The sequence below is a fragment of the Falco rusticolus genome, chromosome 6, assembly GCF_015220075.1.
Source record: "Falco rusticolus isolate bFalRus1 chromosome 6, bFalRus1.pri, whole genome shotgun sequence".
In the NCBI taxonomy this organism is placed as follows: Eukaryota; Metazoa; Chordata; class Aves; order Falconiformes; family Falconidae; genus Falco; species Falco rusticolus.
In genome coordinates, this window is record NC_051192.1 from 220,977 (window position 1) to 248,925 (window position 27,949).

The following is a 27,949-nucleotide window of genomic DNA, read 5'->3' on the forward strand; positions in this document are numbered from 1 at the left end:
CGTTGGTTGAGATAAAGGATGGATTTTGCCTGTCTTGGGTGGATAACCCTTTTCACACACACACACCTCTTCACCTCCACCAGAGGAGCAAAAGCAGATGGTAGATGCAGGTCAGTCAACACTATGGGAGAGCTGTAGGCCCAGCGTCTGCAGTGGGTGTGAGCCGCCACAGCCAAGGACATTGCTCCAGGCCCTCCCTGCACCGTAGCCACTGCCAGGAGAGCTGTGCAGCACGGTGGTTGCTCTTCTCTTGGCACCGGGTTCAGTCACGCTGGTGTTAGTCCCAAGCCCCTAATCTCACAGCCCTGTGTATTTCTCCTGTGGTGTTGCTGTTGGCCCCGAGGAGGCGGTTCAGAACCTCTTCAGGTGGATCTGTTCTTTGACAGATCAGTGTCCCAACCCTGCCAAAATAAAGCGATAAAACCACATTTCCTCTTGAAACTGCCCTTAGCATGCCCCAACTTCAGCTAACGCCACAGCCTTGCACCAACAGTGCCCTGGCTGCGGGGGTGTGACACCAGAGGGCTGTTTCTCTCCATACTTCCTTTTTAACAAAAGCTAAAGTATTCTGTGGAGAACAGCATTACTGAGGGTTTGTCATGTCAAGATGTGAGGAGGGTGGCGTGTTGTGGCCTTGTGGGAGGAAGAGTATCCTTGCAGAAGAAGGAGAGCTTGTGACTTTGGACATGGGGCACCACTGACTTTCCTGCCCTAGCGCCTCAATTTTGGCTAGAACGACTGCTCCAAAGCACGGTGCTGCACATGATGGGGCTTGTGTCAGGTCAAAGAGAGTTAGCAAAGAGTATTTCAGGTCTGTTATAGACCAGGAGCCAGGACACTGGTTGACTGTGTGTCAGCGTCTGTGTGGATCCGTGGTGGGAATAGGGTGGAGAAGAGTCGTCGTCTCTCCTGGCAGGACCTGGGCTCAACCTGCATCACCTGCCCAGAGGCACAGGCAATTTGGACAGCAGGAGCAGAGGTTCATACAGCAGGAGGCAATTCAAGAAACAGCATGCCACATAAAAGGTGAAGGACGATTTTTGGGAGTGGTGGAAGGCCAAAAGAAAGGATGCTGCTGATTAAGCAGCACGAAGCCCAGGTATTACAGCTGATGCTTATCAGACCTTCTCAAACCAGCAGGGTAATGTGAGCTGGCTTCCTGGAAGACCTCATTGATGGAGGACGGTGGAGGGTCTTGGTTGGGGGTTTTGGGTTTAAGGATTTTTTTGTTTTGGTTTGGGGTTGTTGGGTTGAGGGGAGGGGGGCAGGGTTGGTCGTTTGGCTTGGTTTGTGAGGTGTTCTGTTGGGGTTGGTTTGGGGTTTTTTTTGAAAGTGGAGGAAAGGGGCATTTCAGACTTCTGGCCAGGATGCCAAGGCTGCAAAGGTAACCCTTCTGTTGTGGGTAAGCCCAAATTAGACCTGGCTTGAATTTGGAAGAGCAAAGATGTATGGCGAGTCAGGCAGTGTTGGGGGATGAGGGGGAGGAGAAGGTAGTGGGATTTGGCCAAAGCTTTCCAAAACTCTAAGGAAAGTGAAGTCAGGCAGGAGTGAAAACTAGCAAGTTCCTGTGCTTATTGGACCTGCTGGCTGAGCTCCACTTCCACCCATAGCCTGGCCCTGCCGTGTGCTGGGAAGAACAGGACACATTTGTAAGGCAGTTGTGACAGTCTCCTCTCCCCCACCCCTCCACCTACTGTGTTGGGGGGATCTTGGGGCCTTGCTGCCTGCCTCCACCCTCGGGGACCTGGGGAAGCACTGTTGCGCTTTGGCTGTGGCCTGCCTTTCTTGGGGCTGCTTATTTCTTTTTGAAGAGCTTGCGGAAGGAGCTCCGGAAACCCCCCTTGGGCTCGTGCCGTGGGTTGTGGTCGCTGAAGGATGTTTGCTCATTGTCATCCTTCTGGCAGAACCTGGTGTTGTCTTCTGCATGGAGCTCCTAAAAGGGAAAAGACAATTTAACCAGCATTTGCAACCTCCCATCCTTGTCCCCTCCTCTCTCTCTCTCTCTCCCTCTCTCTCTCTCTCTCTCTGTGCTAGGAGGGACCTGGTGAGTGAGAAGATGCTGGCAAAGCTGGGAGACAGGAGGTCACTTGGGCCTCAGCAGCACTGGCACCTCTGCAGAGAGCTTGTTGCTGGCTCTGAGGCTGAGGCAGTGGCAGAGGAGTGCAAGGATAAGCATTTTTAGAGGGAACTGGAGCCTTCCTTACTAAGCTTTTTGTTTAGGGGGAGCTTACCTAGCCCGTTTTGCCAACGAGGGAGCAAGCCAGCATGGGCAGCTGAAGGAGCTTCCCACCCTGGCCTTGCTCAAGAGCTCTGTTTACCCCTAGGGCAGGGAGGCTTCGGGCTTTTTGAGCTGATACGGTGTGAAAGACTCTTCTGTTGGCTCTGCTGCTGCCTGGTTTTATATCTGTGGGGCAGAATGCTTCATTAGGACACACACCTTGTGGTAAATGTGCTGCTAAAAGGTTTCTCCCCCTTTCTGGAGAGCGCCGAGTTCCTCTCAGCAAGGCTCTGGACAAGTCCCTTTTTGCCAGTTCTGCCCACCAGTGCCACCGTGGTCTGCTTTGCTCCGTGAGGGAGAACGTGTCTTGCTGTTCTGGACTAGCTCCACATCTGCACCCTGCTGTGGCCAGAGCTCTGTGCAGGTGAGAGCCAGAGAGCTCACAGGCTCCTGTTTCAGGGGTGGTTGTGGCCCCATGGCTCTTCTCCCTCTGCCTCATCTCCCCTGCTCAGCTGTGCACCACCTCCTTCACTCACGAGACTTTTTCCTCTTTTCTTTTGATGTTTCTGTGCTGCCTTTTCAGTCAGGCTGTTGGAACCTTCCTCCCATCATCATCTGCATCTACAGCCTCATACGTATCTTGCCTCATTTTCACAGGAGGGTGTTTCTCCACACAGCGCTGAGAAAACTAGCTAAACACTCGCAGCACCCTCGGCCTCTTCTCCAGGAGGTGTGAAGGGCAGCTTCCCCCTGACTGTGAGAGCTCACAGCCTGCTGAACAGGCACTGCAGACGGCGGAAACATTGTTCCTGCAAGACCGGGTGTCCCTGACGGGCTCGAGTGCCACCTGCCATGCCAGTGCCTGTCTGAGGGGCCACAGTTGCTGGGCTCTGTTTTCACACAGACTTTAGCACGGGTCTGCAATCCGTGCAACAAACACGGGTGAAACAAAGCCCATGGACCAGATCTTTGCTGGTGTAAATGGGCCGAGTTTGGCCAAGCCATGCTGGTTTACACTGGCTGAGGACCTGACACTAAAGCCATTGCTTTTTTTAATGCAGCACTCCTCACAGCAGGTGGAAAGGCACCTTTCTAACTGGGTACTGCCCCGTAGCACTAATTTTGAACAGCTTTGCACATACTTGGTGACCCTGATCAGATACATTTACTTGTGGAGGAAGCCTGGTGACAGCTAGAGACACAGGAGAAGCTAGCTTGTCGCAAGGGTGTTCTAGCTGTCACTCAGCCAGCCGCGTGCCTCAAGCCCATGCTTGTCCCCAGGGAAGATGTCTGTGAAAAGAAGCTGTCTTATCCCGCCCTTGGGCATGTACATGCAGATGAGGACTTTGAGCGTGTGGACTTGGAAGCTATTTTGGCATGTTCTACCCTAACTGTATCTCAGATGTTTCTCCTGCTGCTGCTTCTGCACCACCATGTGCCATTATTTATTTTTTTTTCCTCCTTCTATTTAAGCCTCCTTACTTCCAAAAAGCTCTGTTTTTCACCCGCTCCTCTCTGTGGGGGGAAGTAGCCCCTTTGGGAGCTTCGAGATGAGGCTGAGATCATGTGAGGCTGGACATTCCTCTCCTGCTTCTGCTGCAGCCGGCTCCCACTGCTGCTCCGTGTGCTGTAGAGTCTGGTGCTCACACCCTCAGCGCTCCTTGGCAGCTCCTTCAGAGACCTGCTCAGCTGCTTGCCTTTGCTGTGGAACATCTCACGCTTGTAAGTACTGCTGCTTACGGGAGTGCAGCTCTTAGGCAGTGGCTGTAAGGCATGATCTGTCCTCTCTGGTTCTGATGTGAAGTTAACAGGCCTAAGGAAGCAAATGTCTAAGCTGGACTCGGAAGAGGCTGGGGAGCAATTCTCAAAGAGAGCAAGATTTTGGAAGGCATCATCTTCATAGGGGCCTGGCAGAGTGAAAACCTCCCCAGGGTAGTCGAACTCTTCGTAGCTTTGCGCAAAGTTCCTTGCATCCTGCAGCAGCTCCACAGAGGTCCTGATGGCTCGCTCAGTGTTTCCCACTGCATCAGCTGGTGGTGCTTCATACTCCATTTCAGGGATGGATTGTAAGGGGGCTGTCAGAGCCTTGAGTTCCTGCTCTGTGAGCTGAGAAGATGCAAGGATGTTCTCTGGCCTCTCGTGTTTTCTACTTTCCATTTCCCAGTCCGGGGACTTTACAGCCTGGATGTTCTCCATCACGGTTGGCTGGGGTTTCTTCATCTGGGGCATCAGATGCCTTAAAAATAAGAGACAAAACAAAAAAAACAGAAGGAAGTGGAATACTAAAGGATGACTGAGAGACAACATGACAAGCCCACTTCCCCCCTCACTCCCCCAGCCCCATTCTCCTGCTTTTAAAGCCAAAAGGTATTTTCCTATCTTGGTAACAGAGCTGCTACTAATTGCCTGGCTGGGTTAGGAGGAGCAAGCCAGCAGCGGCAGAACCACTTATCTAGTAGCTTTGGCTGATTTTTGTACTCTACGCCATGAAATGAATAGAAACAGAGATGAGAAGCCAACTGGTCCATCTCTTTCCTGCTCATCTGCATTTTGGATTTTTACTGCTCTTTCTGTAATGTAGGGGCGCTGTGTCTTGCTTCCGTGTCATCTGACTGTCTTTTCCAGTGGATAAGGTTCTTCTCTTGGGTAGGGTGACTGTCCCCAGAAGTGTCAGGAGTACTTGGAGGGCTCCTGCCATCTGTGTGTTGCAGGTAAGTCAGGAGAGAGTACTGCTTTGGATGAGGTATTAGGTGCAGGGTGTGCATCTCCATTAACGAACACTAGTTAGGAAGGTCCCACTGCCATCTTCTGGGGATATAATGAATGGAGTGGGGGAACAGGAACCTTGTGATGTTCAAGATGTGCAGAGCTCTGCATCTGAGGCAAGATATCTCCATGTATCAGAGCAGGCTGGGAGGTTTGGGTTGAGCAGCAGCCCTGGTATGAACTTGGGATTATAGCCAGCGCTAGGTTAAAGACAAGCTGACAGCATGCTTTTATGGCAGACAGGGCAAACCCTGACCTGAGCTGTATTAAGAGCTGCATAGCCAGCCAAGCCGGCCGAGTTACTTTCCCCACTTCTGTTCAGTGCTGATGAGGCCCCACCTGGACCCATGTTGGCTCCTAAGTTCAGGACGAAGGTGGGGAAACTGGGGAGGCACCAGCTGAGGCTACCAGAATGGGGGCCTGGAACATCGTATCTGTGAGGGGAGGGAGGTTGGCTTGGGTAGTCTGGTGAGGAGGCAGCCAGGGACTGATCTAATGACCCTGCCACTTGAGGTGGGACTCAGAACGATGAAGCCAAGCTCTTCTTGTTAGTGTCAAATGATGTAAGGAAGCACAACAGCCACAAATTGCTGACCTAAGAAAAAAGACACGTCTAGTGTGCTCCTTTGATGATGATCTCAGCTGGCACCTATCAGTGGGCTAGAAATGGCCAGATTGCCGTGTGCTACCAGTAGCCCTGTCTTTCTTGAGTTAGTCTTGTGCCTTTTTGAACCCGTTTGTACTTGCATCTTGTGATAGTGGTTCCCATTATCCAATGACATGCTGTCTGGAAGAGTACTTTTATTGCTAGTCTGAGACCTTGGTCATGTTTCCTAGCTCTTGTAATGCTGACAGTGAATAATGCAGAGTGTTACTGTGCACACTACTGCCAGGCCTACACAAATACATGTCCTCCCTGGTATATGGTTAAGACAGCTAGCAAGAGCAGTAACAGCCCTGGGTAGAGCTCTGAAATGTTTCCTGCCTGTAGGCTGCACAGTAGTGGATAGCAGGAAGGAGCCAGCTCTTCATCTCTCTATGCACAGACAGGGAGGGTAGTCTTGGAAATGGCAATCTGTAATTGCCTGGTGTCACTGGCATAGTATGGGTGAGGAAAGAGTTTTCAAGCTACTTTGAAAGCCGCCTGCTAAGACAATAGGCTTACGGGGTTGTCGTGCCAGAGGAAGGTGCTGGTGGGAATGACTGTATTGTCTCTTCGGAGTGGATCCCGCTGTCCCGGATAGATGTTGCGCTGGGTGTCGGAGAAACATCTTGGCTCGTACACTGGGAGGTGAGACCTTTGTACAGCTTCACCAGGGATGACCTGAGGGAGGAGAAATCCATCGTCGTGCTAAGAAATAAGGCAGGCAATGAGCACAAGCATGTAGAACCACAGAAAACAGGGCTGGGAGGGACCTTAGTATTCCCATTCACCACTTCCTGCCCCAAGGAAGGACCCGTTTCACCCAGTCTGTCCCAGTCAGCAGGGCAGCCTGCTTTCTGTCCTGTTCTTAATGGCTTTCCTGACAGCAGCCCCCCCCCCCAGCAGTCTGCTCCAGCCCTTTACCACCCTTGATACTTAGAAGCTTCACTTGAAGTTTGATCTTGTCCTGTTCCCCCAGCGAATCATCACAAGGAGCAAAAGCAACCAGCTGTTAATTTTAGTAAAAAGTCTTGATTTCAAAGGAACTCCTCTGAACCACAACTTGAGAATCTATGTTCAGGGTCGTTTCTATCATAATTCATCTCAAACAGGTTATGGGAGCTTTTGTTTCTCCCACCCCACTCCCCCAGTAATACTGTTCTTTCTCAGTCTTAGTCTGTGAGGGCTTCAGGCAACAGTCTTGGTGTTCACCAGGGCCCTGAGCTAAGTCCCCATGGATTCTCCCTTTTGGGGAGTGACTGCCATCAGCTTAAGGAATCAAATGTTCCCCTAAAACATGTGGTTGCTATGTTTAGAAGGATTAAGCTGACTTTCCATTCACTCTCAGAGTTAGAAGAAGGGCCCACCCCAAATCTGACCTCTGTTTGGAGGACACATGCCAATAGTGAGCGTTCTCCAGCGTTCATATGCGAAGGGATTTGTTTTATTTCAACAGAACAGTGTGCCTGTTGATCTTGCCTGGATGTACATCCCCCTGTTTCCAGGCTTTCCCTGCACCTCCCTTTCCCTGGTGATGGAGAGAATGAGAACTGATGTTGTGCTTACTTCTTCAGCTTTTTCCTCTTCTGTATAAGCAGGTCCTCATTGCATTGGAAGAGGAGGCTGTAGTGCGAGATGAAAACCCGGAGGCGCTGCACACACACCAGCAGCAGGTAATAGTCAGGATGCTCTTGCTCCGTGAACTTCAGGACATTCTGGGGCACAGAGGAGAACAGGCTGTTTGGAGGTTGTCCTAAGCCTTGCTTAGGAGAAGCCGCTATCAGGACCATGGATTAGTGTGCTGGAGTGCCCGTAGCACTGCCCTGTGGGAGCTCTTAGCAGCACCAGTTTCTGAGGGGCTGGGATGGGGCCTGCCTCCTACTACTCCAGTGCAAATACACAAGTAACCACTGTAATTGTAATCATGGAGCGTGCAGGTGATGCACTGGTTGAGTTTAGCATTGGATAAATAAACTGATCTTTTGGGTTTTATAGGGCTTGCTTTCTGTGTCATTTGCCTTGTCTGAAATGTTTTGGTACAATTCAGATAACACTCCGGTGAACCAGAACTTTTTATCAGCAAGCTCTCTGTAGGAAAGGTTGTTGGGCCCTAGGAGCCTCTAGCCCTCTGTTTCTCATCTGACAGGCATGTGGACCACTCAGCAAAGAGGCCAGCTCTGTTACAGGAGTTAGGTTGGAGCTCACAGTAGATGTGCCCCATCTCTGGCCTCCTGTTCTCCCAGAGCAGCAGCAGGCAGCAGATCCTTCAGCTTCCCGGGGCACAGAAGCTGGTTCTGTCAGAACAAATGGAGAAACGGGCAAATAGAAGCAAGCTTCAGGTGAAAATTGTGAAAATTAAGCCGTTCTCAGCTGGCTTTCCCTTTCAGAAGTGGTTTGTTTGTTTTTTCAGAGCCTGCTGGTTTAGCCAGAAGCCCTATACCTGTACATGCCTGAATACAAGCTCTCAGTTAAAAGTCACATGTGATAAGAGCTCAACAAAACAGTTTCGATTCTGGGGCCCTACCTGTAGATGAATAAGGTATTCAGGGATTCGCTGGACTATATGGAAGAACAGAATGTAGAGATCAGACTTGATTTCTTCTTCTACCTGAAATAGAGAAAGCAAGTTCAGTCTTTCCCACCCATAAAACAAATCTGCTTCCAAGTGGTTTTGGGATTTACCAAGTAGTTGTGCTGTAAGCAGTTACAGCAGTTCACAGGAGCACACCAGTTGTGGTGACAGTACACTGGTCTTCATCTTGCTTCTGGAAAGGGGTATCTGCAACTCCTTCCACCAGTAATACTAGTCCTAAAGATGAAATTTCTTAGGTTGGGGATCATCTATGAGGGACACTCAGCCTAATTGAGTAGGGGGTGTATGTTTAAAGTGCACTAGTTAAGTTTCATTGAAACCTCAGGTAGACGCTATTGTTCAAAATGAAGTTCTTAGTTTAGGCTCAAATGAATTGAACAAAACAAGATCGACTTCTCAATTAAGACATCTTGGAAGTGAGCTAGTGTGATTTAGTTATTAGACTTTAAAACTACCTTTATATTTAACTTGCTTGGTTTAAACCAGGAATCAAGGGTGTGAGACCAAATACCTGAAGCTGAACACTAGAGACTGTTTTGTCTCTAAAGCACTTAGAGAAACCAAGAGTGGGGTTTTGGTTGGATGAGTCCTCCGTTTTACAGGAGACACCGTCTGCCTGGGACAGGTTTGGCTAGCATGTGCATAGGCAAGCTTTCTGGAAGGTTTGGTCTGAGAATGTATTTCATGTCACAGCAGAAATACAGCTTTGGTTACACAGAGTGACAAAAACTTTAAAGCTGCCTTTTTGTAGGTGTATGCCATGGCAACCTTCGGGAAACTGGCATTTGGTAACAGAACAGGTGGGTTGGCAGGAGAGTCCTGCAGTGGGCAGCGTAACAGGAAGAGCTCTGGGCTTGCATGTTGCCATTATGTGTCTGTGGAGCAGCCAGGAAGTTTACCTCCTTCAGGATCACCACATGGATCAGAGAGATGCATTCGGGCAGGTCCCTCAGGTAAGCAACGTAGTAGTCCAGAAAATTATTCTTACAAAAGGAAAGGAGAAAATAATGAAGAAACTTAAAAAGAGTTTTTTAGTCATAGAGCCAGCCAGAATGAGAAACTCTTGATTTTCCCCCACACACACCCTGGGAGCTCGTCAGTGCGGCAGAGCTGCTAACTGTGTGAAGCTTTCAGGGCTTGGGACTTCTCAAGAAAGGCCGTTTAATAAAATGTGTTCAGCTGCTGAGCACAGTGTATAAAGCTTTATAGCACATGGGAGAGGTAGAGAGACTGGGGAGGAAGAGGCTTTTATTATTTAAGACTCTTAAAATTTATAAAGCACCAGATGAGCTTTTACACATCCTTCTAGGAGAGGTCCCGTTGCTTGCCTGTGGGTTGGGCACACCTTCTCCCTGAGAAGCAGGTGCTGCTTTACTTGGGGCTACAAACCATATAGGCCAAGGGACCTGCCCACCCGCTTGTCAAAACTCTGAGCAAGGTGTATTGGGGGGAGCTCTTTTCACACCCTCACTGTGACTACAGACACCCAAGCTGTCAAGGCTCATGCTCCTGCAACCGAGTCCAGGGCTCATGCATTTGTTGGAGGGCTGTGCTCTGTGGCTGCATGCCCCGAGGGAGGTCTGGCACCTGGGCTCCCTGACCAGCCAGGTGCTGTAACAAAGGGGCTCCCGTGCGCTGGGACCCTGCTCAAAGGAGGCTGGCTGAAAGGCCTTACTAGGCACAGCTTCACAGCACAGCCCCTCTGCTGCAAGGTGACTTGGCCCACCTGTGGGCCAGCGGCACTGAAGTCACGAGTCATAGCAGAAGAAGAGTCCAGAGAGGTCTGTAACATACCTCATCGTTTGTTAACTTCAGGAAGATGTCTCCCAGGATCCCTTGTCGTGGCCAGCTCAGGACTCGCTCCTGCAGAGCGTGAAGTAAATCGACATGCTGCTGGACCAGGTACCGCAAAGAGTTGGGGAAGAAACTGAAGGCAGACGATATCAGACTGGTTATGCAGAGCAGAAGCTCAGCCCTAAGTGTTTACTGCTGAAGCGTGCATTCGTGGGCGGTCAGCACAGGCTTGCTTTAAACACAGGTATTATTAACCACTTTTGTTGGAGTCCTGGCTGCACCAGGAGGCCCTGTTTTGGCTGCTGTGTACATGCAGGTACCCTTTCCAGTAGGCTATTATTACAGTGTTTTGAAGGTTTCTTGGCCTAACCCTCCAGTGCATTGTGTAGCTGGCCAGAATTTGCAGAATTAAAAAGCCCAAGGCAATGCTGGTGTGGCTAATGAAGAAGGGCTGTGGCCCTGAGCCATCCCATAGAGTGCTTGGAGGAGAGCTCCTCAGCTTTGTGTGTTGTCTGATTTGTGAGGTGCTTCAACAAGCCAGTGCCTTGATATGGGGCTGGTCAACATGTGCTTTCTGTCATTTCATGCTGCTTTCATCCAGAATCAGAATGAAGATGTCAAATATTGAAATATTTTGCCATATAGAAAGACGCCAGGGAAAAAGAGTAAACATAAAAGCTCACTTCGGACTATCATGCTTCCCATTGAACTGGGTGTGTGGTGCAACTGCTTAAATGAGTCCACATCAACCCGTGTACCGCATATCCTACAGTGAATTTCTGTCAAATGACTCCTTGGATGTGGGGCTCACAGGGACAATGCAAAGAGCCAAAGAAGAGAGCTAGCAAGGACTGGGCTTCCCAGATGTGCTTAGGGGCTGGGAACTCCCAGGCCAAAGCTGAGTGAACGGGGAGAGCTGTAGGAGCTATCCCATCCTGGGAGCCGAGTCGGCTGCCATAGAGGATGGCCTCTGCAAAGAGCTGGGTTGAACTGCTGAGCTGGGTCAGTCCCACTGGTCTTGTGTCTGTGCTAAATGCGTGTGTGTGTATAGATTGATACCTGATGGATAGCGGCCACTGGCCAGGGGCTTATGCCCACAGCAGCTCCTAGACTGGAGCTGTGGACTGGGAGAAGCAGGCAGTGAATGCACAGAGCTTTGTTCCCATACAGGCAGGAGGCGCGCAAAAGAAGAATAGGAGACTGATGGGACTCGGAAGGAGACTGAAATGAAGTAGTAGTGAAATGCTGTGGGATGCAATGTGGACGGGGTGCAAGAACAGGCAGAAAAGTCTTTAATCACTGCAGAAACCTTCCCAGTGCCTCCAATTTTCAACTAGAAATAAGCTGTAATTGTTCCAAGATATCTCTGTGCATGAAAGAAAAGTGGGAGAGAGGATGATGCAGAAAGAACATTGACTGAAGAAAACTCCCCTGAAGAGAGAGCACACTAAATCAAATACCTTCTCTCTTTGGTACTCCTTTTCACATCTGGCCCTTGCAGCGTGGCCTTGATCTTCAGGATTAGGGAAAGGTTGATGACATACTTCCTTTCTGACTCCAGCAGCTCCAAAGCGATGTTCTGCCTTTTCGCTTCCAGAAGATAATGGTTATGTTTAAAATAAGGAAATGCTGACCTCAAGGACAGCCTCATGTTAGACTGGTGATCTGACATTAAACCATGAAAGGAGAAGCTGTCAAAAAGTGACACCAATGTCTTGTCTTTGCGTGTCTGCTTTCCCCAAAATATAAAATTCTAGCCTGATGCTACAGCATGCCCCAAACATGACTGGAACCACAGTTTGCTAAGAAAGCTCCAAAGTTAAATGTGTTTTCCTTTATGAATACCACTCTTTTCCTAAGAATAACAACGCAAGCAATCAAAGGCAAAACAACTCATACCAGGGATTCACATCCAGTTTCCTGCAGAATAGAAAGTTGTATTTATCACCTGCTTAAGCAACTACACTGTCACAGTCCTGTCAGTACTCTGAATCTGCCAGGTCTTGGAAAGGAGAATGGGTGTCCTGGGTGCAGAGCAATTCTGTCAGTGGCACAGACCAGCAAATACAGAGGCCAGAAGTCTTGGAGACTGAGGCCCTGAGACATTCCCCCCCTAGCAGAAGAAACTGGCTTGTTTGCCTCCTTCTGTAGAAGCTGATTACCAACCAGCTCACACTGGATATGAATACAGCTTTGAGCCTCTGTAGCCACAGTTTTCCATTCTGTCCTTACCAGCCAAAGATGGTTCACATATGATGTTGTCTGCTGAGCTGTATCTGCTTTGACCCATGTCTTTCCCTCTCTCTGGTTGCTCTTTGGAAATGTATTCATCTCCCCAGTCCTTGGTGTCCTTGGGCTGCTTCCACACTGTTGACGGCAGATGCACTTTCGACTGCCCCTCTGTTGTCAAGGAAGGCTTGAGGCTGTCATCTGTCTCTATGGTTGCTCCTGCAATGACAAACAGCTGTATGGATCCTGACATCTCAGTTGACAGGTATGCTACAGCAGGCAGCTAACCTGCATTATTGTCTGTTTGAAGTACCGGAAGGAGAGCTTGAAGCATTCTCTGTGCTTCGCAAAGGCTGTAGCCTTGTAGCATTATTTTACAAAATGAAATGCAGTTGGGCGAGCACTTCAGCAGAGCAAGGTTTGCACTCTTCCAGCATCTATTTGCAGGCCAAATAAGGTCAAAAATTAGACACATGTTGGTAAAGAAAAAAACCCATATATTCCAAGTATGGTTGCACTTCAGGGTTTTGGGACACTTCAGGACTTGGTAGTATGGTGCTTATTGGCAGGTACTGTAGAAACAAAGTATTATAATTTGGATGTAAATGCCATTTTCGATGGATGTAAATTGTCATGGCTCTTAAAATTTTTGTTAGAGTGATGTGATTATACAGCAGCAGCAGGACTGATAGTCTGAGGCTATTAAATCACAGAGAAGGTAGGAGAGGGTGCAGGTACATAGAACCATTGGGCTAGAATTGCTTTAATGCAAATACTTTGAATTTGGGTTGCAGTGAACAATTTTCCTTAGCTTTTGTTCTCTCTCTTTCAAGTGGAGTCAAGCAAAAGAGCCATCCAGAACAGTGAGTGCTTCTAGTGAGCAGTGCAAACGTCTAATTGTTGTTCTTATGTGTCCTTTTGCTGGCCAGGATCCTTGGTCTCCCCTTACTATACCCTTCTGTTACTTCTGGCCAATAGTTTTTATTCCAGAAAAACTCCGCTGTTAGTATTCAGACATGTCTACAGGTGGGTGAATAAACAGTGCAGCAGCTCTACTGGTGTGTAGTCACTGCAAAGACCATCTCTTCCCCACTGGCAAAATGGCACTTTCATCATTCTTTGCCACATCAGTAAGCCTCAATTCTTCCTTTCTGCAAAGGCACTTGGAACCTGCCAAAAGAGCAGCAGGAAGGCTTTCCCTGCCAAATAGCAATCCTTTGCGTTGTCTGTCAGGTATTTGGCACTTCAGGGATGCAGGTTTGCCCTCATATCTCAACGCCAAGTATGAAAATGGAGGTACAAGGCGAAGTGTTAGACATTCCTGTGGAATGCGTTCCTTGAAAGCATTCCTTAAGTGCAGTAAAGCAAGCAAACACTCTTGAGTCATTATCCTACTCTTTTTTTGACAGTTTGATATTTTCCTACCTTGACCTGCTATGACTTTCACACTTCCTTCTCCCATTGGCATGATCCTGGTGTCAGACACTGTTGAAGAACAAAGGGAAACTTTACAAGAAGAGACAGCTGTACAGCAGGATTCCTCCTGCCCAGCCCAGTCACTATGGTTAGATCCTCAAGTCTTTCACATTTTTGCTATGGAAACACCCCTGTTAGATCTTCCACTAAGGAGGATCTTTACTGTTGTGGCTCTTGTTGTAGTCTTTGTCGCAGTAGCACCTGCAGGCAGGCTAGTGAGGGGAGTTCCCTGTTGTGCTTGGTGCTGTATGACTGCAGAGGAACATGAACAGTCTTGACTTGCCCTTGCTCAGTAGGTGCACATTGGGTAGAAGGCACCCAGCAGGCAGAGCAAGAGGATGGAGGCCTGACACTGCCATTTTGGGTGGAAAGGAGCTTATTGAAGAGTGGAAAGGTGAGATGACTGGAAAGAAAGGGGGAGTGAGATAAGTGGGTGAGGCGGATGTGCAAGAGGGATGTGAGGGAGAGGGCTAACACACCACCTCGGAGTAGGGCAGAGGGGGCATGACTGGCCAGATTCTGAGCAGAACAGAGTAGAAAACAGCACATGGTTTTCATCCAGTCTCTGCCTTTGTTGACATTTTAAATGTATATGGTTTTAGCATCTTCCTGTCTGAACAGCAAGAGAGTGATAGACCAGTTTAGATCCCCAAAGTTAATTACAGAAAAACAGGCTCTGGTCCATCACCTTTTCTTTGATTCCAGCCTTCACAAGTGTTTGGCAGTTGGCAGTGTTTTCCTGGTCAAGGGGTAACCCTAACACCATGGGTCAGCAGCATCCGCAGCTAGCAAGGGGTGGTGATTCTCCTAGCCATATGTATATGCAAGGAGCGGTGACCCCAGTAGCCTACTGTGCGTAGGTACCAGCTCCCATGTCCCCTTGTCAAATGAACCACGGGTATGGCCCCTTTAATGACACCAGTTGTTCTCTGTTAGCCCAGTCCCAGTGATCCTCCTTTCTGTGCCCTGCTTCCTTACATGAAAACAAATACACAGGTTGCAGTATTTTTATCAGGGGCTCCTGCCAGGCTCTGTGTCTGCACCACTAGCATTACAGGGAAGATGATCTAGCCTGCTTCCCTTTCCTTGGTGGAAGCAAGCAATGGCTTCTGGGACAGTGTTCACAGAGCAGCATCTCCTGAATCCGGGCCAGCACTGAGGTTGCTGTCATGAGACTAGGCTGAAGCACATGCCTGCTTGGACCCAGGAGCAGTGCCGCCACGGAAGGCACCCCCATTCTCTTTCTGTGCTGCTGGCACCTGAGGAAAACTCAGTATCCTCTTAACCCTAGTGACCACCACCTGGATTTTTTCCTAAGGAAGATGCTGTATTTGCCTGCTCTATTTCCTACCTTTTTCGTAAGTCACGTTGTGTAAAAGACTTGTAAAATCTTCATTGATCAGCACAGGTTCTGGGAGGTTAATGGATCGAAATGGGCTGCCCTGGAGAGGTGTAGGCACTGTCTGTGACCCATGGTCATCCTTCTGTGCTCTTCTGTACAAATACAAAGAGTAAGGCAGTTGGAAAGTATGAATGCTACAGGTGAAGCTCCTACACTACAGCTGCGACAGACACCAGTACAAGTACAAGCATAGCGTCACAAGTGGGACAACTCCAGCACAGACCAGGAAAGGAGCTGACTTTGATGGAGTTGGCTTTGATGCAGTTCAAGAACAACGTTCTGGAAGTAATTTCCACTGGCTAAAGGAGAAGGTTATTTCAGATCTGTTCTTTTGAAGAGTATATTTCATCTAATTAAATGGCTTCATTAGCTAACATGCTAGCCTGGATTTGCAAAGTGTTTGCATCAAGGCAGCTGTACGCCCATCATCAAAACTCTTGTTTTCCGAAGGAGGCTAATCAGGGCCAAGGTGGATGAGCCATCTGCTTCATCACAGCAACAGTGGGACCCAGCAGTGTGCAAACATGCTTCTGCATAACCCTGCTCAGAGAAGAAAAGGCTGGTGACAGGAAAGCAGAGCATGACTGCACTGTCGGGAGCCCACTGAGTCCCTGCACGCTTGGAAGGGGAAACTGCAGTGCTGTTGTCTGGATGGGGGTGGCTTAGCAATAGCTTGTGACGGTGAAGGCTCTTGGCTTTCAATGATATTGCTGCCCCAACATGTCTCTAGCAGGTCTGTGTGTTTCACCAGGCCCTGGTTCCCCTGAGAGCTGCTGAGGTTATTTTGTGGTTGGAATCCCAGTGAGGTGGTGGTGGTTTTCTGCTGTTTGCTCCATGGGGTATGTGTCTAAAAGCCTGGGGTGAACTGAAGGCTGGAGTTTCCAGTTAAAATCAGGGTTGGTATACATGTCCAGCCAGGAAAAGATTAAGAAATTAAGCTATTAAGGAAAGGAACAAAATGGATACCACTGCTAATAACCAATTCCAAAGCCCTGGAGTTCGGGCCCTTACTTAGCTTTCACTTTCCGTGATTCCCGACGCTTCTCTTGCTGCAGCTGCTCAATTTTCTGTTGCATTTCCTCCTGCTTGGCACTGATTTCTTCAATCATTGACTTTGCATCGCTGAGCTCCTCCTGAGAAACAGGCAAAAGCACAGCATTCCCAGGGTGCCCATCAGCCTTACATAGCACAGCTCTACATGCTGGCTGGTGTGCACTAGAGATGCTTCAGGGTGCTGCAGAGATTGGCTCTGTGATTCAACACTCTTCCTTTGCAAGTTCAGTGTGTGTAATAAATGCCATGCACAGCATGGCAAGCCATAATTCAGCTCCGGGCAGCTCCCCCAAGATAGCGTGATGTCACATGGTTAAGGCACTGGTGGGAGATGGAGACATAGGGTGTCATCCACCACCAGTTGAAAAGCACTGCGAGAACTCCTGCCTTTAATGGCATTTGGAGGTGGGCCTGAGGAGACATGTTTCCCTCTGCAGTTCTCCAGCATGTGCGTTCACGTGTTGCACTTGGTTCAGATCCCAGTGTGATCACTCACATGTATAAGCTTTTGCCAGTCAGGCCTTGAAGCTGCCTTTTTAGCCTGGATTCCTAAGGAAATTGGGCCCTCCGTAACCTCCCTGTCAGCACATCCTTTCCTCAGGCAGTTTCAACCAAGTCTTACTCGGATGCAGAGCTCCCTGATGCATGAAGTTCCTACAGGTTTCATCAATGTGAGCAGCAGGATGGGCGAGAGAGGCTCAAGAGTCTCTTGTAAATCAAGAGGGATTTTCCCCAAGAAAGGAGGTGGCTTCACTGGGAGCTCAGTGTTTGGACAGTCAACATGGGCATGAGGCAGAGGGAGAGCAGCCTTTGCCCCTCCTGTTGCTTGCATAATTCCTTGTATCTGGATTGTAAAACCCCCTTTTCCCCCATAACAATATCCTGAATAACCCTGCCTCTCGTTGCTTCAAAACCTCTGATATGCACCCTTACACTTCATGTTGTCTCCCTTACTCATCTGGGACCACAGGGCTCCTTTTTTCCAGTGCCATCTGTCTCTCCCTCTGACGGGGTCAGTAATGGGCTTTTCCAGTAAGCAGCCCTCTTTAACCTCACAAGGTATTACTGGCTCAGAAAAACCCCATGGGGAAAATTTACCATAAAAACAATAAAACAGTTCCCCTGCCTGCCTCCTCACAGGCAACCATCCAGTTTCTGCGTGGAGATGCTAGCTGGTTTAAAGTGTATGTCAAGCCTTCTTGCTAGGCTCTCTCCCCAGTCCTTTGTCTTTATCCTCACGGGTGGGATCAAACCGGGCAGCACTTCCTCCCGGCCTTGCGGGAATGCAGCTTCAAAGGCTTTAGGGTTTTGTGTTAATTCCCTGCTCCCCGGTGGCTTTGGTTCCTGCAGGAAGTGTAGGAGACCTGAGGTATGGCCGGCGGCAGTCTGTGAACAGGCCGTGCCCCTCACGTGTGCAGCCCAGAGCAAGGGCTACTTGTGCCCAGGGCAGCTCACAGCGCGGCCTCATGGCCCATCAAGAAGGCTAAACAGGCCAGGGCATGGGTTCCACTTGGGCTGGAGTAGTCAGGGGCGACACAAAGCCAGAGGAAGCACACCAGATACATCTGAAACAATGGCCAGCTCATTTTCTTTGCTAGCAGGAAGGATTGATGGAGACGGGGGAGTGCTGCCCCGTGACACCTCAGCAAACGGGGCAGGTACGCAGCCCCACCCGCAGGTCACACTCCTACCTTGAATGTGTTGAGGGAATTCTTCATCTCAGCCACTTTCTCTTCCATAGCACAGCGGCAGCTCTTGACCTTCTCCTCCAGGGCGTACTCGCCATGCTGGATTCGCGACAGCTCCTGCATCGCTTCTGTGAAACCCGCCTTCAACTCAGAGGCTAATGCCTGCAACTAGAGGAACCACAAACACAGTGGGTTCAGTCCCTCCTCCCAGATGTGGGTAGCTGCGTCCCCGAGGGTCACTCATGGCTCAGTGACATGAAGGCTGGGTGTACCCCATCCTGTAAGGTGCTGTCGTCTTTCTCCTCCACCTGTCATGGCTGGGAGACACGAGGGGAGGTTCGGCCCCTGCTGCAGCCTCAGCACAGGGTAGGAGATATTTGCCTTGGGCAGTCAACGTGCCCCTGGTTAGAGAGAAGAGTTTTTCCAGGCTCCCTGGCAGTTTTCAGCCTGTCAGTCTGTGGAAGGAGAGGACAGCCTGAAACATGCCAAGAAGGTTTGCAGTAACAGCAGCCAGATTATCAATCCCCAAAGCGGCTGGGCAGTCAAGAACACGTCCATTTTTGAGCACATCCTCCTCCCCCACATGCCTGTGGGGCTTGTGCTCTCCCCAGACGGGTCTAACACCTCTTCACTCTCCAAGGGCTGTGGAGAAGGTCTGTCCTTGGTCAGTGGGCACTTCCTGGGGAAGGAGGCAGCTCTCTAACTCATGATGGGGAGGGAGCGGGAAGTCTTCCCCAGCATACAGTGACACTGCCCGCTCTCCCTGTTTTCTGTCCCTAGAGGCCCTAGTGCTGCTGGAGGAGCTCACAACCTAAGCTGGAGGCAGCTGGTTGATGGCCGGGTGAGGCAGGAAACAGGCCGGGCCGAGCCAGGCTGGCATAGCAAGCGGACAAGGCAGGTGTGGCAGTGGGCAGCAGGGGAGGTGGGCGGCTTGCGGAGGGTTAAGCAGGGACACCCCCTCTGGGGCAGCTCAGGCTGGCACCCCTGAGCTCTGTCCCCACTGCTGTGAGCATGGCACTTGTTCTGCCTGCACAAAACCCATGGCAAGGTCGCGGCCCAAGGCGCTTCGGTACCAGTGGTTTTTACCTTTACAACAGAAATTCGGCCTAACATCTGGTTATAAACTGAGTCCAAAACTGGAGCACTGATGGTAAGAGGACAGCCACCCCGGGGAACTCAGGCGCTTGAGTCCTGTAAATGGAGCAGAGATGGCTTCCGATACCTCGGGGCAATGGCATGCACCATCCTCCTCTGATTAAGACTGGCAGTGTCTTTACAGAGGACATCTGCCTGACATCCCCACTCCTACCCCCGTGTTTACTGCACAGTCCCCGCTTGGGTCTGGCTGGACACGCGTTCCCAGAGCTGCCCAGGTAGGAGGAGGGGGACTGACAGCAGCTGGGACAGGACAGAGGCTGGGGACATATTCCCTCCTCCGGCAGTCAACCCTGGCTCCCCAGGCCAGCTGGAGCTCCAGACCCCTTGGTTCAACGCTTTTGCCCACCCTTCCTGGCCACCGTGGACACCTTCCTGTGACACACCTGTGTCACAGGGATTCTTACCCTATGACCTGTGAGTGCAGCCTGAAGGGTTAGAGGAGCTTCTTGGGGCCATGGCTGCTACGAGAGGCAGTGGCCATACTGCTTCTGATACATCAGCCAGGGGGGGGGCCACATGGCCTTAGCATCGTCAGACATCCCAACGTATATGCCCGGAGAAGAGGGGGGATATAAGTACTGAAGCTGTGCAAAATTTTAATATTCCCATCCCTGCTCACAGGTAGGTGCTTGGCAGACTTCCACACTGAGCTGACGTTGCCAAGGCAGAGTCTCCCTGCCAGCCTGAATCAGGGCTCAGCATCACACAATTTCCTCGAAGTGAAAAGGGGTGATTTGTCAGATCTGTCCCTTCCAACTGAAATATGTTGTTCTATTCTATGCTGTGCTGTATTATTCTATCTAATATATCTATTTTAGAGGTCTGCTTCAGGATGGAGATGTCACAGCCTCAAGCCTTGCTAGCAGCAGAGCAGTCCGGAAGGTGGCCCTGGAGGTAACCATGTCTGGGGAGATTAAGCCCAAAATTAAACGTTTCTGCCCACAAACCTGGCCATATCCTCCTCAGATGCTTCCAATAAGGGAGTAAACTAGACAGATCCTTTGTGAAGGGTACAGGGATGGGAGTCACTGCTGATCTAGAGTTTTCAGAGTCAAAATGCTGCTAGGCATCACCAAAAGTCAGCAAAAAGGGACCACGTCAGAGACTTTGGTGTCCATGTGCACTGAAAAGCTCTGTGAAAGCAGAGTTCAGGTAGATTAAAAAAAGACTTGGACTAAAGGCTGGACTAAAATATCCTATGCATCTAAGAGCAGGCAATCAGTTGTTATTTTGGAGCTTGCTGTTGGCCAATCTCTGCTTTCACAGTCACAGTGCTAGCTTGGTTTCTTTGCGTATCCTTCCCAGTGCTCCAGACCCCAGCCTGGGTCTCTCCTGCCTGGTACATCCTCCCTCAGCCCCATGCAGCTTGCAGTGGCTATTTCAGACACTGAAAACTCGCGTTAACCTTTGTTGCTACTTGATGGATGAAAGCAGCCAGCAACACTAATCAGCCACATCTGCCAGGGCCTGTACGGCTAGAGATGCCCTGAGCACTCCCTCTCCACGGCCCTCAGTGCTCAGAGCATAGAAAGGAAAGACAAACGGCCTTGTGGCATTGGATGCAAATTTGATCCAAAATTGAGTGGAGTGGTCCAGGAACAACGCACTATCTTTGAATTCCTGCTAAGTGCAGTGTGGTGCTTGAGCTGTGGATTTTAATTTGAGCTCATTTCTAAAGACAAGCTGTAAAAACCCATCCTTTAAATCCCATAGGCTGTTACAACAAATGGAAGCTGTTGAAGCATCAGCCCATGCTTATATCTTGCCCCAGTGGTCATGCCTACAGGACCAGAGAGACATGTCACAGGTTTGTGAATCCCTGGAAAGTCAAGCCAATTCAGTGTTTCTAAAGTGCAATGCATACCATAAAAGACAGATTTTATACTACCACGGAAACATGGCAACAGTTTAACTGTAATGTGTTGCCCTGGCTCACCTAATCATGGGAATAAACACACACTTAAGTTGCGGAAGTTAAGGAACACACCTTAACAACTTAAGTTGAACTCACTAGTGCCTAGGCAGGGGTCCTCAAACTACGGCCCACGGGCCAGATACGCCCCCCAGGGTCCTCAATCCAGCCCCCGGTATTTACAGACCCCCCGCCCCCACCGCTGGGGGTTGGGGGGGGGAAACCAAGCAGCCGCAGATGAGTCCCTGCGACTTCATCCACGCCGGCCCCCTGGTTAAAAAGTTTGAGGATCCCTGGTCTAGAGGATAAATGAATCTGCATGGTCACAGGGAGTCCTTCGAACTTGTCCAAGAACTGTTCTAGAAAAGCATTTAAGCATCTAAATAATTTAGTACAAGATACGCATTTCGTCCCCCACCTGCCTTTCGAGTGTGGCCCTCAAACCTGACAAAGCAATGCAGTGAGGCATCCAGCACCATGAATCTGTAGCAGATTATGTCTTTCATGGGGGCCATGACTCCCATTTTACCTACTGCTCTGATATTTTTCAGCTGTGTGAAAAAAAACCATGCAAGTAAAATCTCTAGCAAGACCAAGTAACTGCACTGTGCTCTGTGGGTAGCTGCCTGTGGAAAAGTGAAGGATTCTCCTCCTCTCTTTCCATGACTGATTAATAGGACACTGGGGAGCAGTCAGTTGTGACTATCACTTGTCCTCCAGCCCAGTGCGAATGTGAACTCTGTCGAAGTCCACCTGGAGAGGGGAGGAAGTGTTTCCCAACATGGAGGGGGGAACTCTGAGCACATGGAAGAAGTAACGATGGCTAGAGGGGAGGAGAAGGGTGAGATCAGAAGACATACAAGGAGCATTTCCCAGCCTGGTTTTGACTTTCCTTTGCAAGAGTGGAGCTATTCTTATAAATATATGTATTAAGAAAAAATATGTATATAATATAATGGCTGTGAAATCTCCTTTGCTGAGCCTCTACTCTTGTCTCACTTGCTATGCTGTCCCCATAGGGTGGACAGGACTAATGTTGCTTCCAGGACCAGAGGCAGCAAAATGCAGAGCCTCCCCGTCCTCACTTGGTGGATGCCAGCAATTTGAGCCGTTTGCAAAAGGTAGTGACCATCCCTGCAGCCTGAAGCTTTGTTCAGACTTGGAGGCAGCCCAGGGAAGATGGTCATGGCCAGAGATGGCTTGTAGAAGGAAGGGCTGGAATGGAAAGCAGAGGGCAGAGCCTTAGTGAGCCAAGTTTAATGCCCTGGCTGCCACTGAGAGGGTGAGAGGGAATCCTTACTTCCATAAGTACCTGTCCCCCCACATATCTCCCCCAGTGCTATCCAGGCTGTCCAGGGTTCTGTGTCTCCAAAGGTGTGGGTATTTGCATCTGCTGTCCCGGGCAGCTGCCTATGGTCCTTACACTAGAACAGGCCCTGCCTGTCAAAACATTAGAAAACAGGCTCGTGATGAAGAAATACTGCACAGGAGTAATTCTGTTGTTATATCCTAGAAAAAAGCAAAACCTTCTGTGGCCATGAAGGAGTACTGTCTGCGTTACTTCCCCCAGCTTATCTACTATCACTTTGCACATTTTCTTATGCGGCTGATCTGAAGAAGTAAATACTGTGTCACCTGAAAGAGGACTGCCTGAGGACACTGCCCAAAATTAATCTGGCATAAAGTCCAACACTTGCCACAACGCCTGGATCTGATTTTTCTGAGCCGCATGATACATGCTTTTACCACGGAACAACTAATTTCTAGCATAGCTACTAACTCCCGCGTTTAAGGGCAGCGCTTCTACAGCTAAGCATTAGGAAAGCTTGCAATGCCTTGTAGTGGGAAAGCAGCAGAGCTGTGCTGATTTTATAGTGGAAGAGAACTTGGCCCTAGGATTATATCCAGTATTTACATTCCTAGGCAAGGAAGGTAGGAATAAAGGCAGTGCAGGAGGGGTAAGGACAGAAGAGAAGGATGGGGATACTGAACGGGGGCTGCAGGCACTTAGCAGCAGCTCTTGTTTCACATCTGTGCCATCTTTTTTGGTAACTGCAGTGTCCATAGGCCCCTCGCTGAAGCGGAAGGGACAGGCAGCTGGTAACTTTCATTTAAAGGATTCATTAGGGTATCCACATCTCAGCTGGGTTTTTCACGTGTGTACGGTGTTCCCAGCACACTGTCCCAACAGTCTGCTAGCTTTCCATGCATGTTGGATCCACTGTGCTGGGCCCTTCAGCAACCCAGTCACAGTTCCTGCTTGGAGCTGTCTGGGTGGGCAAGGAGGATGAGACAAGAGAAGCACAGACTAGTTAATGGAAAGCAGTATCTTCTCTACTTGCTGTGGTGCGCTTACAAGCAGTTATGGGCATTAGTATTGCAATGGTGGTGACAAAGGTCTCAAAACAGTCAGGGTTTCCAGTTCAGGGGTATGGTTCCATATTGAACCAGGCCAAGGTTTAAAGTGCTCAAAACTTTATTGCAGACTGGAAATGCATAGGAAACATCACTGTAGAAACACTGAAACTGCATCTTACAGGAAGGATGCTCCCTGGGCTGTGGTATAGGCAATCTTGTTGCATCCGTGGGGGCTAATTGCAGCAAGAATGTCAACTCGAAGAGCAACCCCAGAACTCCAGAAGTCCTGATCACCTTGAGCCAACATGGGCTCAAAGACAGGGTTTCCAAGCTCCTGGCTGGGGAGCCAGGCAGAGACATGCAACAAGACCCAATGCTCTGACCAACCCAGCTGCTCTGGATTATCAGGCAACAAGAGCACGCCATGCTCCAAGGAGCTGTGAGGCTGCCAGGATAAGCCAGCGCCCCACAGGAGACTTGGCCTCCTGCTGGAGAAGACACCCCTGCCCCATGTCAATCAGCACATCCTTGCCCCTGGGACGGTTCATCAGGTTTGGTGAAAGCTCATCAGAGCTCAGCCATGAAATCTCCCTCGAGCCCAGTGAACTGACATTCTGTAATTGATGCTAATGATGCCAGATAGTTAATTAGCTGAACTCACAAATCACCTATCTAAACACAACTGGTTGTGAGCAGAGAAATTTTACTGGTGTCTTTTAAGAAGAGGCCCAAGATGTAGTATGTATGGCATTTATTCATGCAGTGTGCACATTTTAGTTGCCATGTTCCTTGTAAGTGCCTACATTTTTCCTTCCACCTAATTTAGCTCTTTAACTACTGTTTATCTATTAGTAACTCTTTAAACTCTTGGAGTTATTTAGGGCATTTTGTTCATCTTTACCTGGGAAATCTGTGTTGCAGGGGTACTCACAGGCACACTTTCAGTCTCTCCTGTGGGAATAAAGAACTTCAGTCAATTAACATGACTTATTATGGTTGCTATAAATAACTGGAACAGAGGGTTTGAAGTCCCTCTTGAAGTACAAATCAGTTTTAAAGGACTCAAGTCTCACTTTAGGAGGTGTGAACACCATATTGTTTGTAAAATAAACTGCAATTATAAAATGGGAATGGCTCACCTAAATCAGACATTAAATTCACCTCATTTGCTGTCCTGTGCCTGTCCAGAGCTGATCCATGCAAAGAGGTAAGAAAGCTTGCATGTGTAATTAGGACTAAATTGCTCCCTGTGACGTTCAGTTCTGTATACCAGCCTTAAGTAACACAGTTTTTTCCCCCTAAAGCATTATTGATCCATCTCTCTTCTGAACTTGTCGATTTTATCCTCTGCTATATTTGTACATATTTCTGTTATCTCCACAAAAGGCTGATCTGTATATTTGAAGCCCTAAGTTATGTTTTGTCACAATACATTCCAAGCAGTAATCAATGTCTTTTGTAACACAAAAGAAACACATCTTTTCAGCAGTTTCATCATTCCTAGGTTTTTGTGGCATTGTGATCCCATCTGATCTTGTACAATTGAGCTAGACTTAACATTTCTGAAACAGATTTAGCTCACAGAGGAGCTTATATCTATTTTGCAGAACTGTTTTGGACACTGCAGGGACATGATCTGTAGGCATTACTGGGTTCTTGATTGAAACCAAGTCTTTATTATTTCCTCATCTAACATTGTCTCTTCTGTGCAGAAGCCTTCAATTATCCAACAGAAATTATTGCTGGTTGTGCTACCATTGCACTTTCAGAGAATTGCATTCCAACGGCTATTGGTTCCTATGTTACTTGGTGCATCAGGCTCCCTGGCTGGCCACCACCCCCAGAAAACACCATGTCACCCACCTAGTTCCTCATCTGCATCATCCACCCACCCACCCCCCTCTTAGCAATGTCACTTTATGAAGCGGGTTTTCTCTTGCCTCCAATTTGCTTCACCATCTCTGCCGCCAATCACAGACATGAGTGGTGACCCCATGCCCAATTCTAGGGGCAGCCAGGCTCCCTCTTTCCATGCTGGCTGCAGATGCTCAGTGCCTTACTCACCTGGGCCTTTTAAGACCACAGAAATTCAATCCTGCAGAGGTTTAAAAAGGTGCAGTGAGGACTCTATGCAGTTGGCCAGCACATGAAGTAGAAAGCTGAAGCCTGGAAGTCAGAGCTTTACAAGGCACAGCTACGTTCTGATTTCTGTACCCCTGAGGGGGAATATGGGTTACCGCCAAGGGCACCTATGAATTGGCCCTGTTCTGGTCTCCAGGATTTGTTCTGATTCCGTGAGCGAATTCCCCGGCACCTGCGGAAGTGAGGCAGAGGGGGAGAGGCCATGTGCCCCTCTCTGCCCATATGCCACCTTCTCCTTCTGCTGGCCGGGCTCGCAGCCACGGGGCTGGGTAGCAGGGTCAGACACCGACCCTCTGGGGAATACCCTCTGAAGTTCCTCCCGAGGAAAACAAGGGGCAGATGGCTAACTGGGAGAAGTAGCCATGACTCCAAACTGCCAGCTGGTTGGCGTAAAAACTCATCAGCCAGCCTGCACTGTCCCAAGTTTCAAACAGGTTATTTTAATTTCCAGCTTTGGCCCTTCTGGGTCTTTTTTTTCAGATTTTCTCTGCAACCAATCAGCTAGAAACTGATTTCTGGCCTGAAGTGGACGATGAAGCTTTCTCACAATGTCTGGAGCTGAGGCTTGAGAAGGCAGCTGGTGTGTACCACGATCCTCCCAAATCAAGATAACTGAGGTACGTGTCTGTTCTGATGTAAATGTTACATCTGGATTCTTACTGTGGGGTGGTAATGACTGACCCAAAAAGAGCAAGAGGACATGTTTCTTAATTAATAGCACAATACTAACCAGATGCTGTGAGGACTAGGAAGTGCTGGTTTTGCAAAGTGGTGGATGTATTGAATGCTGAGCTTTGTGAAGGGCTAAGAGACATCACACAAAAGCACAGCATAGCAAGGAAGAGCCATGGTCTCTCCTCGTATTTTCTTTGGGTGTTTTTCAGTCTGGTACATAACTGAGGGCTTGACCCAAGCCCTGCAGAAGTCTGGAGGGATATTTGGGTTTAGATACAGATCAGTCTGTAATGACCTTGGACACACTCAAAGCGAGGAACTGCTCCTGAGCAAGACCAGAAGAAAGAAGAGGATCCCTGCTACTGTGATTTTACCTCCCAGCTTTGCCATGAGCAGAAGCAGAAGCACTCTGTGCATGGATGCAGTCAAAACCCATATCATTTCTACAAAGTCACTCCTAAGAGGTGGAGCAGAGGAGGCTTCTCACAGTTGCACTGTGAGAAGCAAGGAAGTTGGTGGTTATCTCCCAGTTTCTGCAGTGAACATTTACAGCCCGTGGGGGCATACCAATTAATTGGAAAAATCCCTGAGTTAATTTCCTTTTCAGCCTGCTGTATTGCAGGGGCCTAGGTAGGCACACAGACCTAATTTAGTCAAATTAGAATAATAGTAAAAGAGAAATTAACTCTTCTGTTACCTATGCCATGAATGAATGTTAGCACCACCAAACATCTTTTAAGAGGCAAAGAGGTGGTCCGGGCTCTCTCCTAAGCTGACAGTTGGGGCACTCCTAAAGCTGCTTCCCATGCTCCTCATAGTTTCAAGAGTTCCTCACCACATGGACACAGTTGCCTCTGAGGTGGCAAGGCAGAACACAATGCTGCAAGGGGTTTGGGGTGGAAAGCAAGTACCACCAGCCCCACATTTCTCTGCAAAAAGAACATCTAAAGCAAATAACGACTAAAACCCTGTACCTGAACCCCCTGAGTTCTGCAGACTTCTTAGAAGTGCTGCTGACTGTAGCAGGACTGATTGCATGCAAGCAGCGTGTTCTGGATACATCCTGGTGCTTCTGTTGGTGCTGAAGTCTGCATTGTGGCACTGACATGAACGAGAACCCCTTGCAACAGAGCATGTGGGGGAGAGAAGCAGATCCTCATCACAGTGCCCTCATGTAAGACATAGCTTTTGACCTTTTGACAGAGGTCTCTGTACATCCCAAGGCAGAAGTGGGTCTGAGGGAATGACTTCCCATGTTGGACATTACACATGCCACAGGATTATTTTCCAGAGGGGAGAGGGAGGTGTTTCTAAAATAAGAAATAAAAACTTCAAACCCCAGATATTTCTATGAAACTAAAAGAAGAGAGCGTTTGCCCACAGCTGCCATGGCTAAGAAATGCTCTCAGGGGGCGGGCTGGCTGGCAGCTGCAAACAGACAAGTCATATGACAGCAGGTTTCTTCCTCAGTCTTTCATACTATAAAGAAGTGAAATAAGAGGATGCTTTACCTTCTTGTTTGTTTGAGTCCATGGTTGCTATAGAGTTGGTTGCAGGGACTCCTGTCCTCACTCTGGAGGGTTCTGGCTGGTCACTGGGAACATCCCATGGCTTAGAGCTGCCCACATGTGAGCCCTGTGATGGGTCAGCTGGTCTGAACCCTGAGTGCAGAAAGATGCAGAAAGGGTTTATTGAGCGGAGATGCTCAAAGTTAAGAAAAAGGAGGAGGAGGAGGGATTTGAGAGGGAATGAGGCATCCTAAAGGTTTGTTTGGGTTCACAGTGCCTCCACAAGCTGAGTGGGTGCTGGTACAAACACTTCCCTCCCAGCCCAAGTCCATTT

General features: G+C 49.1%; 1 protein-coding gene across 1 annotated transcript; it reads right to left on the minus strand.

Annotated features, from left to right (window-relative positions):
* Positions 1-1,616: 1,616 nt before the first annotated feature.
* On the minus strand, positions 1,617-27,752 carry ARHGEF33 (Rho guanine nucleotide exchange factor 33). The gene is made up of 15 exons (XM_037393181.1): positions 27,619-27,752; positions 24,192-24,241; positions 17,866-18,030; positions 16,133-16,254; positions 15,071-15,213; positions 13,669-13,728; positions 12,247-12,462; positions 11,475-11,604; positions 10,015-10,147; positions 9,120-9,203; positions 8,152-8,235; positions 7,194-7,342; positions 6,150-6,335; positions 3,701-4,454; positions 1,617-1,933 (listed from the first exon to the last, which is right to left on the minus strand). Exons 1-15 carry the CDS (start codon positions 27,638-27,640, stop codon positions 1,796-1,798), a joined length of 2,436 nt encoding a protein of 811 aa, XP_037249078.1. The 5' UTR covers positions 27,641-27,752; the 3' UTR covers positions 1,617-1,795.
* Between the last annotated feature and the right edge of the window lie 197 nt (positions 27,753-27,949).